Here is a 14,202-nt window from a genome sequence, read left to right as displayed (position 1 = left end):
TTGGATAGATTAACAGTGGCTGGAAAGTTTTATCAAATACAGTCTCTCATGTACTGAAGGTGTGGTTGCAGTTACAAGAAAAACAAGAATGACAAAACAGAAACAGATACTGTGAAGTAAAGCAAAGTAACTTCCTCACTACCTCATTAGCTTACAATGCTTCATGAAGGACTGGCCTATCATAGGAATAGCTGTGTCTTACAAAAATGTTTTTCCACACGTTATACAGGGTTTCTCAGAAATGTTGCAACAAACCTTGAGTGTTTGTATAGGGTGTCTTGAGAAACAAACGGAGGATAGGAACAAGTGTCCGGAAATTCGTCCAACAATGTCGCCAGAGCATTGAAGTTATAGGCACCAGAAGCCAACTCTTTGGCAGCAAATGTGACTTTTTATGCTGACAGACTGTAGGCTCGTAATGTTGTTTGTTATTCAGTGATTGTGACTGATTGCCATGGTCACCAGTGGAGAATATGGAGCTGGCTCTTGTGCAGAAAGGCCTTGCCTGAGCAGAACATACAGAATTTATGAAGGATAAATGTACAGCGTCCAGAAAGTTTTATCAAATACAGTCTTTCATGTACTCCAGTTATGTTGAAGTTACAAGAAAAACAAGAATGACAAAACAGAAACAGATAATGTGAAATAAACCAAAGTCACTTACTCAGTCTGTTGGTTCGGTGGATGCCAGTTTCAGACACGGGTTTCCACTCGCAATTTTTTTTTTTTTTTCTTGGAGCCCTCTAAAATCTCCATTTTTTTACTATACAGGAGAAAAATAAACTGAAGGCAGCAACCTATGTCTGAAACCACCATCCATCAAGGCAACAGAGCATTTCATTCATAGGAGACAAGACCTGTTTACACAGCAGCTTGCACCATCTTCTCCCCTGGCAATCATGGCAAACAGTCACCATCGCTGAATAACAAACAACATTACCAAGACATTCCACCTATGGTCTGTCAGTGTCCAAAGTTATATTTGCTGCCGAATGCCTGACCTAGTAGGAGGTGCCAGCACCTATAACTTCAATGTTCTGTTTTATTATTGGACAACATTTCTGGACATGGGTTCCTATCCTCAATTTCTTTGTCAAGGCACCTTATACAGCACCTTGAAGTTTATTGCAACATTTCTGGGACACCCTGTATAATCTAGTATCTCTGCTTCATTCTCCTTCAGTGCATGTTAATGACAGGTCTTACTGGTATAAGTGCATAATTGCAATTATCATTATAATAGTTTCCACGTGGGTTCCACTACTTGCTGTGGCAACTAAAATTTAGATTATAATATATAATCTGCGCCACTTTAACTCATTTCTAAAATACCTCTGAATAATTCATCTTGACCTTTTTAAATAGCTTCTGTTTATTTTTGTCCTCTTCCACCTATTAATTTCATGCATGAGTTGTGACATCATCTGTGTTGTGAGTCTCACATTGTTTGTTTTTCATCACAAGTTGTAGGTCTAGGTTTCTTGATAATGTTTGCCAAGTTTTGCAATTTTCAGGCTATGATGATAGTGGAAGCCGAGTTTCAGCTGTCATGAAGGGACTATCACTTGTTTTGCCTCGCAGCTGCAAGGGCAGTTGCCACACATCACCTCCTTATATGAGAGGTACATAAATCCCTCACAGCCTGTCTTGTTGCATATATTGTGATAAGTCACAATTCTGTGTTTTTAAGTTCAACCAAAAATTACTGCTGTGACTGCTGCATGATAGATGCTGTTATACTAAACACAGAAAGCTTGTGCATATAGAAAGAAATAAATGAGTGGGCTTGTAATTTTGCTCAGCACTAAGATTCATTTCTTTTCGTTTAAGAAAGAAAAGTTATTGCTGGCAAAATTTAAGTTTCTTACTGATGACTCCTCAATAAGTTTAGATTGAACACTAACTGAGTATCTTAATTCCTTCCTGCATCATTCTCATCATGATGGTGCTTCATGTTCGTTCCATCTTCAGTTATACTTCACAAGAAAATGTTAATACGACCTCTATATGTATTTCAGAGGATAAAGTAGTGGCTGCTTAGTATTAATTTTATATGCTGCCAATAATTCTGACCTGATCTGAGGTTTCTTAAATTACATCCTTTACATCAAATTCTTTTTTCTTCTTTGTGTAATCTGAAGTCCTTTAACACATAGATAATTAACATAGTGAAAAATAGACTTGCAAATTTGGTTTGAAACAGAATGTGTTGAGGTATCATATGACAATAACTCAGCTGTCAGTAACTGCAGACAAACAGAAATGCTCCAAAAACATTTTAAATTGGTAAAACATATTGTGAAGTAGAAAATTTTCTCCAATGTGTTAGCTCTTAGTCAGACCCTTCAGTTAGTGTTTGAGGTCTTTTGTTAATAATATTCTGTATCAGTAATATATAAGGTTTTATGCTCTGTGAAATATTTGTCCTAAATAGCAGCTTGAAAAACTGCATAACACTTAACAATATTGTTGTTCACTAGATGTCTTTGTCTTGTTGCTTCCATACTAAAAGAAACTGTCACTGACAGTGTATGATGATCTATAGAGGCAGCAAGGATAACTGAACAAGAATGATAACACTGTGTGCTGTGTGTCATGAAAGTAATTAGGCAATTTTAGTCACCATACTGAATAGACATTGGAAGGTCTTAGAAATAAGGTTTAAAGGAAACAAGTCACCATATAGCTAATCATTTGTAAAATATTTCACACGGTATATCTTTACTAATGTGGATAATGTTGGCTGTGGAATGAACAGGTCATGTATGAATTACAGTGTGCAAATACGTATGTATAATAATTATTGCCACAGCATGATGTGGCATGCTATTAAATAGGTAATGGGTATGGTGATATAACCCTGAGCGACTGTACTAAATCAGCATATTGACTGATGCAATATATAAAATTTATTGACAGAAGAATGAGTACTATTATTCAAAACGTGTTGAATGACTGAAGAGATTTGTTATGATTAGTTACTTTAGTAGTTATGAACTATAGATGTGGATGTGAGTTTATTTTTCCAAATTGAAACGTTTTGAGTTGAAAAATTTCAATTTGTGAAAAAGTACTGTCAAGAGAAAAGTTTGATGTTTCTTGTCACATGCCACATTAAATATAGCCAGTGAACCTCCAATGTATATGCAAAGAGGCAGGTGAACTTTGGGTGCTCCTCTAGGACATGCCATTTGTAACTTAAAACATGAGGGACTCACTGGCAGGGAACTATGCTGGGTTTAATGTGTAGTAAATTTAGTTAACTGCAATGATAATAAACTATGAGGATTGAGAAGAAAGTTTTAACGTAATGTTGTTGTTAAAAGTACATAGAAGAAATGCAGACAGATAAATAAATTGTGGGCAGTCTGACATTGGCACTAAAGACAAATAAATGCTCAAAGAGTAGAATGACGCTTGTGATAGAAGGTGATTGCTATTGGTGGAGCTTGTGGTGACTGAGTAATTTGTTCCTTGTGTGCACACCAGTAGCAACATTGCCAAAAGCTTTATTGTACCACATGGTGAAGAATGAGATTGTGCCTATGAACTTTCCCTCTTTCTCTCTCTCTCTTTCTCTCTCTCTCTTTCTGTGTGTGTGTGTGTGTGTGTGTGTGTGTGTGTGTGTGTGTGTGTCTGTTTATATACTTTTGCGCTCATGTGAAGAGGGTTAATGACTATTTAATAAAGTGAGACCAGCACCACTCAGGCAAGTTTTTTATTTGGTTGTAACCAAATAAAGACAGTTGTTTGCATTAAAGATATCCTGTTGTAAATTTTAAAATTTTCCCGCCGATTGACTGTTCAAACAAATTTCGGGCTTGCAGCCGGTCATCGTTCAATACTTCACACGATATTTCAACTGGGCACCTGCCAGTCATCTTCAGGTGAGCTGTCGCAGACTGGCGAAAACGTCCTCCATTCCACAATATATAGCTTTCTGTAACTATTCTGCGCATGCGTCGAAAACTTGATAGATGAACCACACTGCCCGCCGGCAGTGCCCTCGCTGGTGGAATAGCGGAACTCAGTCACCCTCTGCGTTGCTGTTTGCCACGGCCGTCGACGCACTCTATCGTCTTCGATTTGAGCAAATCGTGGAGATGATGGGATTCCATGCACTGTCCAGCTGGTAGCCGCTGTCACGGTTTAACAGATTTTCTGCCACTCGTATTTCTACGGATTCTTTAACAATGGAGTCCCAGAAAGTCGTTGCTGTGGACAAAATCATTGTTTTCTCATACGCCATTGAATGTCCAGTAGAAATACAATGTTCAGCAATAGCGGACTTGCTTGGCTGCAAAAGGCGGGTGTAATGTTGATGTTCAGTGCAGCGTTCTTTCACGGTGTGTGTGGTTTAACCTATGTAAGCCATACCACATTGGCATGGTATCTTGTAAATTCCGGCCTTTCGTAGTAACAGATTGTCCTTAACTGATCCCACAAGGTCCGCAATCTTCGATGGTGGGCAGAAAACCACTTTTAACTTTTACCTGAAATTTTCGGAGGTTCTTGCTATTTTAAATGAAGTGTTGCCAATGAAAGGAAGAAAAGCTAAAGATTCTTCCGGCATGTTGTCCTCTTTATTCACTTCCTGCTTCTTAGTTTTAACTGTTACTGCCCTGTTAATCTGCCGGATGGAATACCCATTTTCGCTGAATACTGTCTTTAGATGGGCGAGTTCTTGAGGTAAGCTATCTAGATCTGAGACAGTATGAACTCTATGAACAAGTGTTTTAAGCAAACTCATGGTTTGCGATGGGTGATAGCAACATGCCGGAACAATCTTTAGCTTTTGTTCCTTTCGTGGCAACACTTCGTTTAAAATAGCAAGAATCCTCCGAAAATTTCAGGTAAAAGTGGTTTTCCGTCCACCATCGAAGATTGCGGACCTTGTGGGATCAGTTAAGGACAATCTGTTGCTACGAAAGTCCTGAATTTACAAGATACCTTGCCAATGTGGTATGGCTTACATAGGTCAAACCACACGCACCGTGAAAGAACGTTGCACTGAACATCAACATTACACCCGCCTTTTGCAGCCAAGCAAGTCCGCTATTGCTGGACATTGTATTTCTACTGGACATTCAATGTAGTATGAGGAAACAATGATTTTGTCCACAGCAATGTCTTTCTGGGACTCCATCATTAAAGAATCCCTAGAAATACGAGTGGCAGAAAATCTGTTAAACTGTGACAGCGGCTACCAGCTGGACAGTGCACGGAATCCCATCATCTCCACGATTTGCTCAAATCAAAGACGACAGAGTGCGTCGACGGCCGTGGCGAACAGCAACACAGATCGTGGCTGAGTTCCGCTATTCCACCAGCGAGGGCGCTGCCGGCAGGCAGTGTGGTTCATCCATCAAGTTTTCGACGCATGCGCAGAATAGTTACTGTACGCTATATATTGTGGAACGGAGGAAGTTTCCGTCAGTCTGCGATGGCTCACCTGAAGATGACTGGCAGGTGTCCAGTTGAAATATCGTGCGAAGTATTGAACGACGACCGGCTGCAAGCCCGAAATTTGTAAAGATATCCTGGTCTGAACCACATTACAATGTCAAGATAGGACCTCATTATTCTTCTCTAGAGTCTTGTTTATTAAGCTGTCCTTTTAATTTTCAGAGTTGGCATAAACTTGTTAATAACGTATTTTTGATCTCTTTTAGTGTTATAATAAGACTGAACTTTATGCTGTGCTATTGAATGAAGTACATTTCAAAACTTTGTTTTGAAATTGATATCACTAGAATAATTACAACTTATTACTGATACTTCTTCCAGTTGACTTACACTGTTGAACTCATAATACATTTGTTTCAAATACAGGACATTGGGTCATTTAAACCCATTCTCAAACAAGTTTATCGTATGCACATCAGCACAAGTAATGTCTGATGTGTTACATTTCAAATGACTGCCATTAACGAATTGTTTCTTCCTCATGGATTGTACTATCTGGTGCATCTTAAAGCAAATAAAACAAGTTATATGTAACATGTTCTGTTGAATTCATCTTTTTGTTTTGAATCAATCTAAGCTCAGTAATTGTTCCTTGTATCCTCTTATGCGTATTCCAAATTATAATTGCACATAAAAGTGTACACTTTGGAAGCTGAATCAAAATTGCCAGGGTGTAGAATGAAGGGTATTGTAATAGTCACTAAAATTAAAAATGTCTTTTTTATTCAAGAGGTGGACAACATGAAATTTTAAAATGTTGTGCATTCTCATATTATCCATAAATACATCGTATTTTTCCATCTACTTATTTATTTCAGCTGTAATGATTGTATACTTACATGCCCTGTTTAAAACTGACTGGTTTCAATTACATTTGTCATTATCAAATGTTTTGATTGACTTGGAGGACAACTGTTCACTGACATCATTTCACCCTACCTCATTTCTCAGTTAAATAGCCTGTATCCAATAAATCCCTGTAATGTGGTCATATGGAGGGAGAAAAAACTAATAAGGTGACAAGACAATTCTACTGAAACCTGAAGGTAGATACACCCATTTCTTGATGGTGCATATTAAAATTGAACTTCACCCAAAGTTCAGCGGATTTTGTTACTCAACCTTAAAAGCTATTTATTTTATTTATTTGTTGATTTATGCATCCTGGGATCATCTAACAACGATATAGGATTTGTCATCACAATACAGTGAAAATAAATATCTCAAAAATGTGCATACACTCTGCATATAGAATTATGCTTTAAGAGGGTAGGACAGGTGGTTGGCCATGACTTCACTGAAGGAACCATCTTGGTGTATACCTTAAACAAACCATACTGGCAATTACTTAAGTCAAGGACACTATGGAAAACCTCAATCAGAATGTACAGATAGAGCAGATGAAATTGTTAATTGAAACAAATGTAGAGTACAGTATTAATCAGCAGTGCTTTGAAATTAACGTTTTAGGGTAAACACAGTTGCAACAAGTTTATATTTCATACACAAGAAAAAATATACATCTGGTATAGATTAGTGCTTGGAAAATATCCACCCATTCTCTCTAGGTGTGTGTATATAATGCTGTGCTTCCATACCTCAGCTTTTGGTATGTGCCTCCTCTTTCATTACCACAGACATTTCATGTATGTTATTATGATGCACTCATTTGCACATGGAACCATTTTTTTCTGCAGTGTCTACTATAAAATCCATAATCAAGTCTAGAAATCTTTATTCCAGTACTAATGCAATCTGTATCAGTTTTTTTATTTCAATTTTTTGAATCCATCCCACTCAAACCCCGGACTGCTGGTTGTTTTTGTATCAGGAACCAGGCACTTTCTGTGCAGAGTGACCCAATCAGTGGAATTCCAAAGTACTGATGCTATAAGGATGAACCAAAGGGTCCATGTTCTGTAACTGGACATTTTGAGAATCTGTGTCAATTTACCCCATAGGGATTGTCATATTGCCATTTAAAATAAAATGTTTGGAGTAAGTTGGTTGCTGTGAAACATGTCAACTTGTGTGTAATGAAGTAGGTGCTATCAGAATTATTCATTTAATTAGTGTATAGTGGAATACACGGTACTGTTATACATCTGGTTACAGACACATCTGGTTACAGACCAAAACAGTGATACTGATGAAAAAAGATAAGAATAGCTTGGAAACGCCTTACTTGTTATATAGTTTAGTAAGAAATACTTATAATATTAAAGTTAATTTCTATGTTCAATCAACACATCTGGGAACAGCATCAGGAAACCCTTTGCATTGGTGGGACACGGTGCTATAGTACAAGGTGCGTGACAAAGTGATGAGACTGACAACACTGTGATCAATATGGCAATGCTGTGTTCTTCTACTTGTGCAGATCGATGTGTTCGTCCCTTACAGATGCTCATACCAAGTTTCAGTTCCATATAGCCTTCATTGGATTTTGTTGTCTGTTACAAAAATGTAACAGTGGAATTTAGAGCAATTTTATGCCATCAAGTTTTGTGTTAAGTTCCGGGACTCCACAAGTGTGACCTTTGAAAAATTGAAACAGGCCTACAGGAACATTCCCTACAAAGAGCACAAGTGTTTCACTGGCACAAATCATTTTTGGAGGGCCGAGAACACATTGAAGATGAACCTCGCTCAGGGAAACCTTCAACTTAAAAAACCGATGAAAACACCAAACATGTGTGTGCTCTTGTTAGAGCAGACTGATGTTTAACGATAAGAATTATGGGTGATCTGTTAAACTTAAACACTTTCACCATATATCAAATTTTGACCAAATTTTTGCACATGCAAAAAGTTTGTGCCAAAATGGTGCTGAAAAACTCCACAACTGAGCAGAAGGACAGTCGAGGAAATGTGTGTTTTGTCTTCTTGAGAGGATTACCAGTGACCACGAATGGTTCAGTCATGTCTCTCAGGTGATGAATCCTGGATTTTTGAGTATGCTCCTGAGACAAAGCAGCAAAATGAGGAGTGGCACATTGAGACATCTTCTTGACCAAAAATTCTCAAAGAACCAAATCAAAAATCAAAACAATGCTGCTTTGGTTTTGTGACAGCAGTGGTACCATGCATAAAGAATTTGTTCTTCTAGAACAAACTGTCAACCAAGTATTTTACAAATGTGTTCTTGAAAAGCTCAGGAATATTTATTTATTTATTTATTTATTGTTCCGTGGGACCACATTTAGGAGAAGTCTCTATGGTCATGGAACGAGTCAATACATGAAATTATAACACGATTGTAGAAACAGATAAAATGAAATATAAGAAACATATTTAGGCAACAAGTCGTTAGTTTAAATAAAGAAAATCAAGAATGTAACACTGGAATTTGGTTAATTTTTTAGCTCTTCCAGGAGCTCCTCAACAGAATAGAAGGAGTGAGCCATGAGGAAACTCTTCAGTTTAGACTTAAAAGTGTTTGGGCTACTGCTAAGATTTTTGAGTTCTTGTGGTAGCTTATTGAAAATGGATGCAGCAGAATACTGCACTCCTTTCTGCACAAGAGTCAAGGAAGTGCATTCCACATGCAGATTTGATTTCTGCCTAGTATTAACTGAGTGAAAGCTGCTAACTCTTGGGAATAAGCTAATATTGCTAACAACAAATGACATTAAAGAAAATACATACTGTGAGGGCAATGTCAAAATTCCCGGACTATTGAATAGGGGTCGAAAAGAGGTTTTCGAACTTACACCATACATAGCTCAAACAGCCCATTTTTGAGCCAAAAATACCCTTTTTGAATCAGAAGAATTACCCCAAAAAATAATACCATATGACATAAGCGTATGAAAATATGCAAAGTATACTACTTTTCGTGTTGAAATGTCACTTATTTCAGATACTGTTCTAATGGTAAATAAAGCGGCATTTAGTTTCTGAACAAGATCCTGAACATGGGCTTTCCACAACAGCTTACTATCTATCTGTACGCCTAGGAACTTGAACTGTTCCGTCTCGCTTATAACATGCCCATTCTGTCTGATTAAAATGTCAGTTCTTGTTGAATTGTGGGTTAGAAACTGTAAAAACTGAGTCTTACTGTGATTTAGCATCAAATTATTTTCCACAAGCCATGAACTTATATCATGAACTACATTATTTGATAATGTTTCAATATTACAAACAAGATCCTTCACTACCAAGGTGGTGTCATCAGCAAACAGAAATATTTTTGAATCAGCTGTAATACTAGAAGGCATATCATTTACATAAATAAGAAACAGCAGTGGCCCCAGCACCGACCCTTGGGGAACGCCCCATTTAACAGTGCCCCATTGGGACTGAACATCATTACCACTCTCAATATTGCGGAGGATTACCTTCTGCTTTCTGTTCTTAAAGTAGGAGGCGAACCAATTGTAAGCTACTCCCCTTACTCCATAATGTTCCAACTTCTGCAGTAATATTTTGTGGTCAACACAGTCAAAAGCCTTCGTTAAAACGAAGAAAACACCTAACGTTCGCAACCTTTTATTTAATCCGTCCAAAACCTCACAGAGAAAAGAGACTATAGCATTTTCAGTTGTTAAGCCATTTCTAAAACCAAACTGTACATTTGACAGCAAATTATGTGAATTTAAATGCTGCAGTAACCTTGTATATATAACTTTAGCAAACACCGATGGCATAGAAATAGGTCTATAATTGTCAACATTATCCCTGTCTCCCTTTTTATAAAGTGGCTTCACTACCGAGTACTTTAATCGGTCAGGAAACCGACCACTCCTAAAGGAAAAGTTACAGATATGGCTAAGTACTGAGCTAACATACGTGGAACAATACTTCAGTATTCTGCTAGATACCCCGTCATATCCATGAGAGTTCTTGGTCTTTAGTGATTTAATTATTAACTCAATCTCCCTCTTATCAGTATCATGGAGGAGCATTTCAGGTAACAGTCTCGGAACACTTTTTTCTAAGAGCGCTATATGATTCCCTGTTGGGACTAGGTTTCTATTTAGTTCACCTGCTATATTCAGAAAGTGATTATTAAGTACTGTACATATATGCGACTTATCAGTAACACGGACATCCCCACTACGCACTGATTCTATATTCTCGACCTGTCTCTGCAGACCAGTCACTTCCTTTACGACTGACCATATGGTTTTAATTTTATCCTGAGACTTAGCTATTCTATCTGCATACCACATACTTTTTGCCTTCCTAATAACTTTTTTAAGCACCTTACAATACTGTTTGTAATGGGCTGCTGCATTTAGATTTTGACTGTTTCTAACGTTTTGATATAATTGCCACTTTGTTCTACAAGATATTCTTATCCCTTTAGTCAGCCACCCAGGCTGCCTGTTTGTGCTAGTACCCTGTTTTGAACGTTCTAACGGAAAGCAACTTTCAAAGAGCACGAGAAAAGTCTTGAGGAACGCATTATATTTATCGTCTACTGTATCAGCACTATAAACATCTTGCCACTCTTGTTCCTTGATAAGGTTTACAAAAGTCTGTACAGCAACTGGATCAGCTTTCCTAAAAAGTTGGTAACTATATTTAACATGTGTTGCAGCACAAAAATCTTTTAGACTTAAAATTTGTGATGGTGAACTGATGAACCAGACATTGCAGACATGACAATGTCTCATGTGACATTGAAATCAAAAGGCATTCCTGTTGTTCCAGATCCTTCTATTCACCTGATCTGAGTCTTTGTGAGTTTTTTCTTTTCCTGAAATTGAAAAGTGTCTTAAAAAGAACATCATTTTGGAACTCTCGAGAACATTCAGCAGAATGTGACTGACATATTAAAGGCTCCACTAGTTGAAGCATTTCAGCACTGCTACCAGCACTGGGAATGACAGCTCTGCAAGTGTTTTGCTGCCCTGCCTAAAGGAACAACTTTGAAGGGGACAATATTGTTGTGCTAGATAAAAAAAATCACTCTCATTACTATTCTCACACTCCTTGCTTACTCTTACATATTGTGTTGAATGGTCTTGGGATGCCTCACCTCAGCTGCAAAATGGGCACGCCCTTTTGCGCGATTTCAAAAGAAAGTCATTGCGTATTCCATAGTTTGTGCAGATTCTATTAAATGCCATCCATATGTTGAGGGAAATCAAAGCCTGTTTGATTAATGCAGGTGTTTAGGTAATTTTGTATTCCTGGTGGTGCATGCTTGGCCAATAGCGGCTCCAATTTATGGCATATATCAAATCCTTCATCACTGTTATTGTTGGTTGTTTGGATTATAGCCTGTCAGATATAACACGTGGGAGACAATCGTGAACGGGGGCTCGGCGTTGTCAAACATTGTATTAAACTCAAGCAGCAAAGCTTCCTGCCTTCTGAGATCAGGTGGAAAATATAGGTTTGACTGTTGGTGATCATACACATCGTTGTATAGAGTTGGGTGTTCAGCCTGCTGGTATGATTGCAGTTTAGTCATACAGGAACATAATATTCTGCTGTTCTAATGCTAATCCCAATGTATAGCAATGGAGCATTGTAACTGTGAAGCCCCTTGAAATACCACACATTTTTTGGAGGATATTATTCCTGGTAGGGATTTTGGCTGAAGTATAGGTCAAGTGTGGTCGATAGGTCAAATGCCTGGCAAGCGAGAGACTCAGAACGCTTTGGACTAGAGCTGTATTATATAGCATCTCAGTTAAAATACATTTCCAGTTAAATATTGGCCTGTCTCTTATTGAGGCAGAAACACTATCATTCTATTTTATTTGGGCTGGGTTTGAGTTATCACCCAAGATCGTGCTACCACAAGACCGAGAGAAATCTGAGAAATCATATGACAAATTACTTTCAGTTTCATCTACGACTATCCATGGACAGCAGTGGCTATGGCACCTTTCTAACTGAATTTCCTGCCATCAGTATGAGGAACTTCTGCAGAAGGTTGAAAAAATTGGTGCAAGTACAGAATCCTCTGGGAGTTCATTTTTCAGAGTTCTTCGTTCACTGGTTTCTTCACATAGAATAAATTGGAAATATCTATCACACAGGATGCTGTTTAATAGCTGTGTTATAATTCTACAGGGGAATACTGTTAGGAATTTCAGAAGGAGTCCTTCCCTCCAAGAGGAATTGTAAGCTGCCGTAAAATCAACTAATACTATGGACATTTTCAAGCCTTCTAAAAATCTGTTTCAATTAAATTTCTTTCTGTTCTGTTCAGAAAGCAGCTAGTTCGACTTGAATGTGTTACATAATTTTGTTATTAATTCAGTTTAGGATCAATCTCCCCAGCAGTTGATGTTAACACTGAAAGATTAACAATAGGTGAGTAAAGAGGATGATGGGACAAGTCTTATAGAAGAGATAGAATCATGAACATCAATCCAAGGACAATAAAATTCATGTAGAATTTGACTAGGCTCTTTTGAAGGTTGTGAAATAAAGTGAAAATAGTGAGGAAAATGACTAAATTTTAAGCCCCAATGCAAAAGTTGGTTAATATATTCCAGGACGGAATAGGACTACATGTATCAAGGTACATTCCTTATACTAGTTGGTATGCTAACTACACTAACATTTGTAAAAGATCCAAGTTCCAGGAAAAATGACTTAAATTAATCCAGTCCCAAAACATATGTAGAACAATGTACCAGTAATAAGTGATGAAGGTTGCAGAGAAATAGTGTACGTAGGTGCCCCACTGTGCTCTCTTATGTAACCATGAAGGTCAGTGCTATGTCGAGCTCAGTCCATGAAGAGCCTCCAAAATGTGTGAGGGTGGGCAAAGAAATCAAATGTGTCTTTTCAAAGGAACTGTCTCAGCATTTATGTGGAGTGATTTAGGGAAGTCACAGAAAGCTCAAATCTGGATGATCAGAGGTAGATCTGAACTGCCATCTTCCCAAATACGAGTACAAGTCCAGTGTGCTAACCACATTGCAATGAACACATGAATTCCATTACTCAACAGCAAAATGTGTTCTTTTGGATGAGTGCTATTGTGATATCTGCTAGTCAATAGTAGCCTTAATTATAGTACAGTGTAAAGGACAAACACCAAAATTGAAGATTTAGGGTAATGTTAGCTACAGTATCCAGTCTCAGATCCTACATTGCGAGTCACAGAGCAGTACATCCAGAAAGCTATTAATGAAATTAATGTGGCTGAAGCAGTCTACGTATTTAAAAACATGCCTTATCAAATAGCTTGTTTTAAAATCCAGTACCTGTGGTCATGGTACCTGTTGTGCCAAGCAGATGATTTCCATTCCCTGAATGTCTTTACCTCATAACACCACAAGTGGTAACTTACTGTATATAATTCCCACCAACTTCTCTCTCCAGCTACTCTGTACCTCTTCTTTTCAATTCCCTGTGCCATTTTCGTCTAGCTACCTTCTCAGACATGTACATTCACACTCTGTTAGCCATCATGCGATGTGCAATGATTGTATCACACACCAAGATGCAAATCTGCCTTCCTTTTTAATTCACAGACCATAATTATTGTAATAATAATAATAATAATAATAATAATAATAATTATTATTATTATTATTATTATTATTATTATTATTGTCATATCACTATTAGTGGCAGCAGTTGCAGTAGTACAGTTACTGCCAATATTAACTTTATTAATTCATAGACAGTATTATTTACTCATACTAGTGCTCAGATCATTTTAATACTACTGTCATATTAAAAATTGTATTTCTTAGGTACGACTGACTGAGGTGGCACAGTGGTCAGCACATTAGACCTGCATTCGGGAGGATGACG

General features: G+C 37.7%; 1 protein-coding gene across 8 annotated transcripts in view; it reads left to right on the top strand.

The window, feature by feature from the left end:
* LOC124711801 (diacylglycerol kinase theta) overlaps positions 1–14,202 on the top strand; it is a 712,647-nt gene that overhangs the window by 457,805 nt on the left and 240,640 nt on the right. For 5 of the 8 annotated variants that reach the window (XM_047242035.1, XM_047242051.1, XM_047242027.1 and 2 more), the window contains exon 6: positions 1,515–1,622. The exons of the other annotated variants lie outside the window; for them this stretch is intronic. In XM_047242035.1, coding sequence (XP_047097991.1) covers positions 1,515–1,622 — 108 coding nt within the window. The remainder of the gene's footprint in view (positions 1–1,514; positions 1,623–14,202) is intronic. 8 annotated transcript variants of the gene reach the window in all.

The sequence above is a fragment of the Schistocerca piceifrons genome, chromosome 1 (assembly GCF_021461385.2).
Source record: "Schistocerca piceifrons isolate TAMUIC-IGC-003096 chromosome 1, iqSchPice1.1, whole genome shotgun sequence".
Classification (NCBI taxonomy): Eukaryota; Metazoa; Arthropoda; class Insecta; order Orthoptera; family Acrididae; genus Schistocerca; species Schistocerca piceifrons.
The sequence above is the reverse complement of the archived record's forward strand: the minus strand, read 5'-3'. Positions and strand labels throughout refer to the sequence as shown.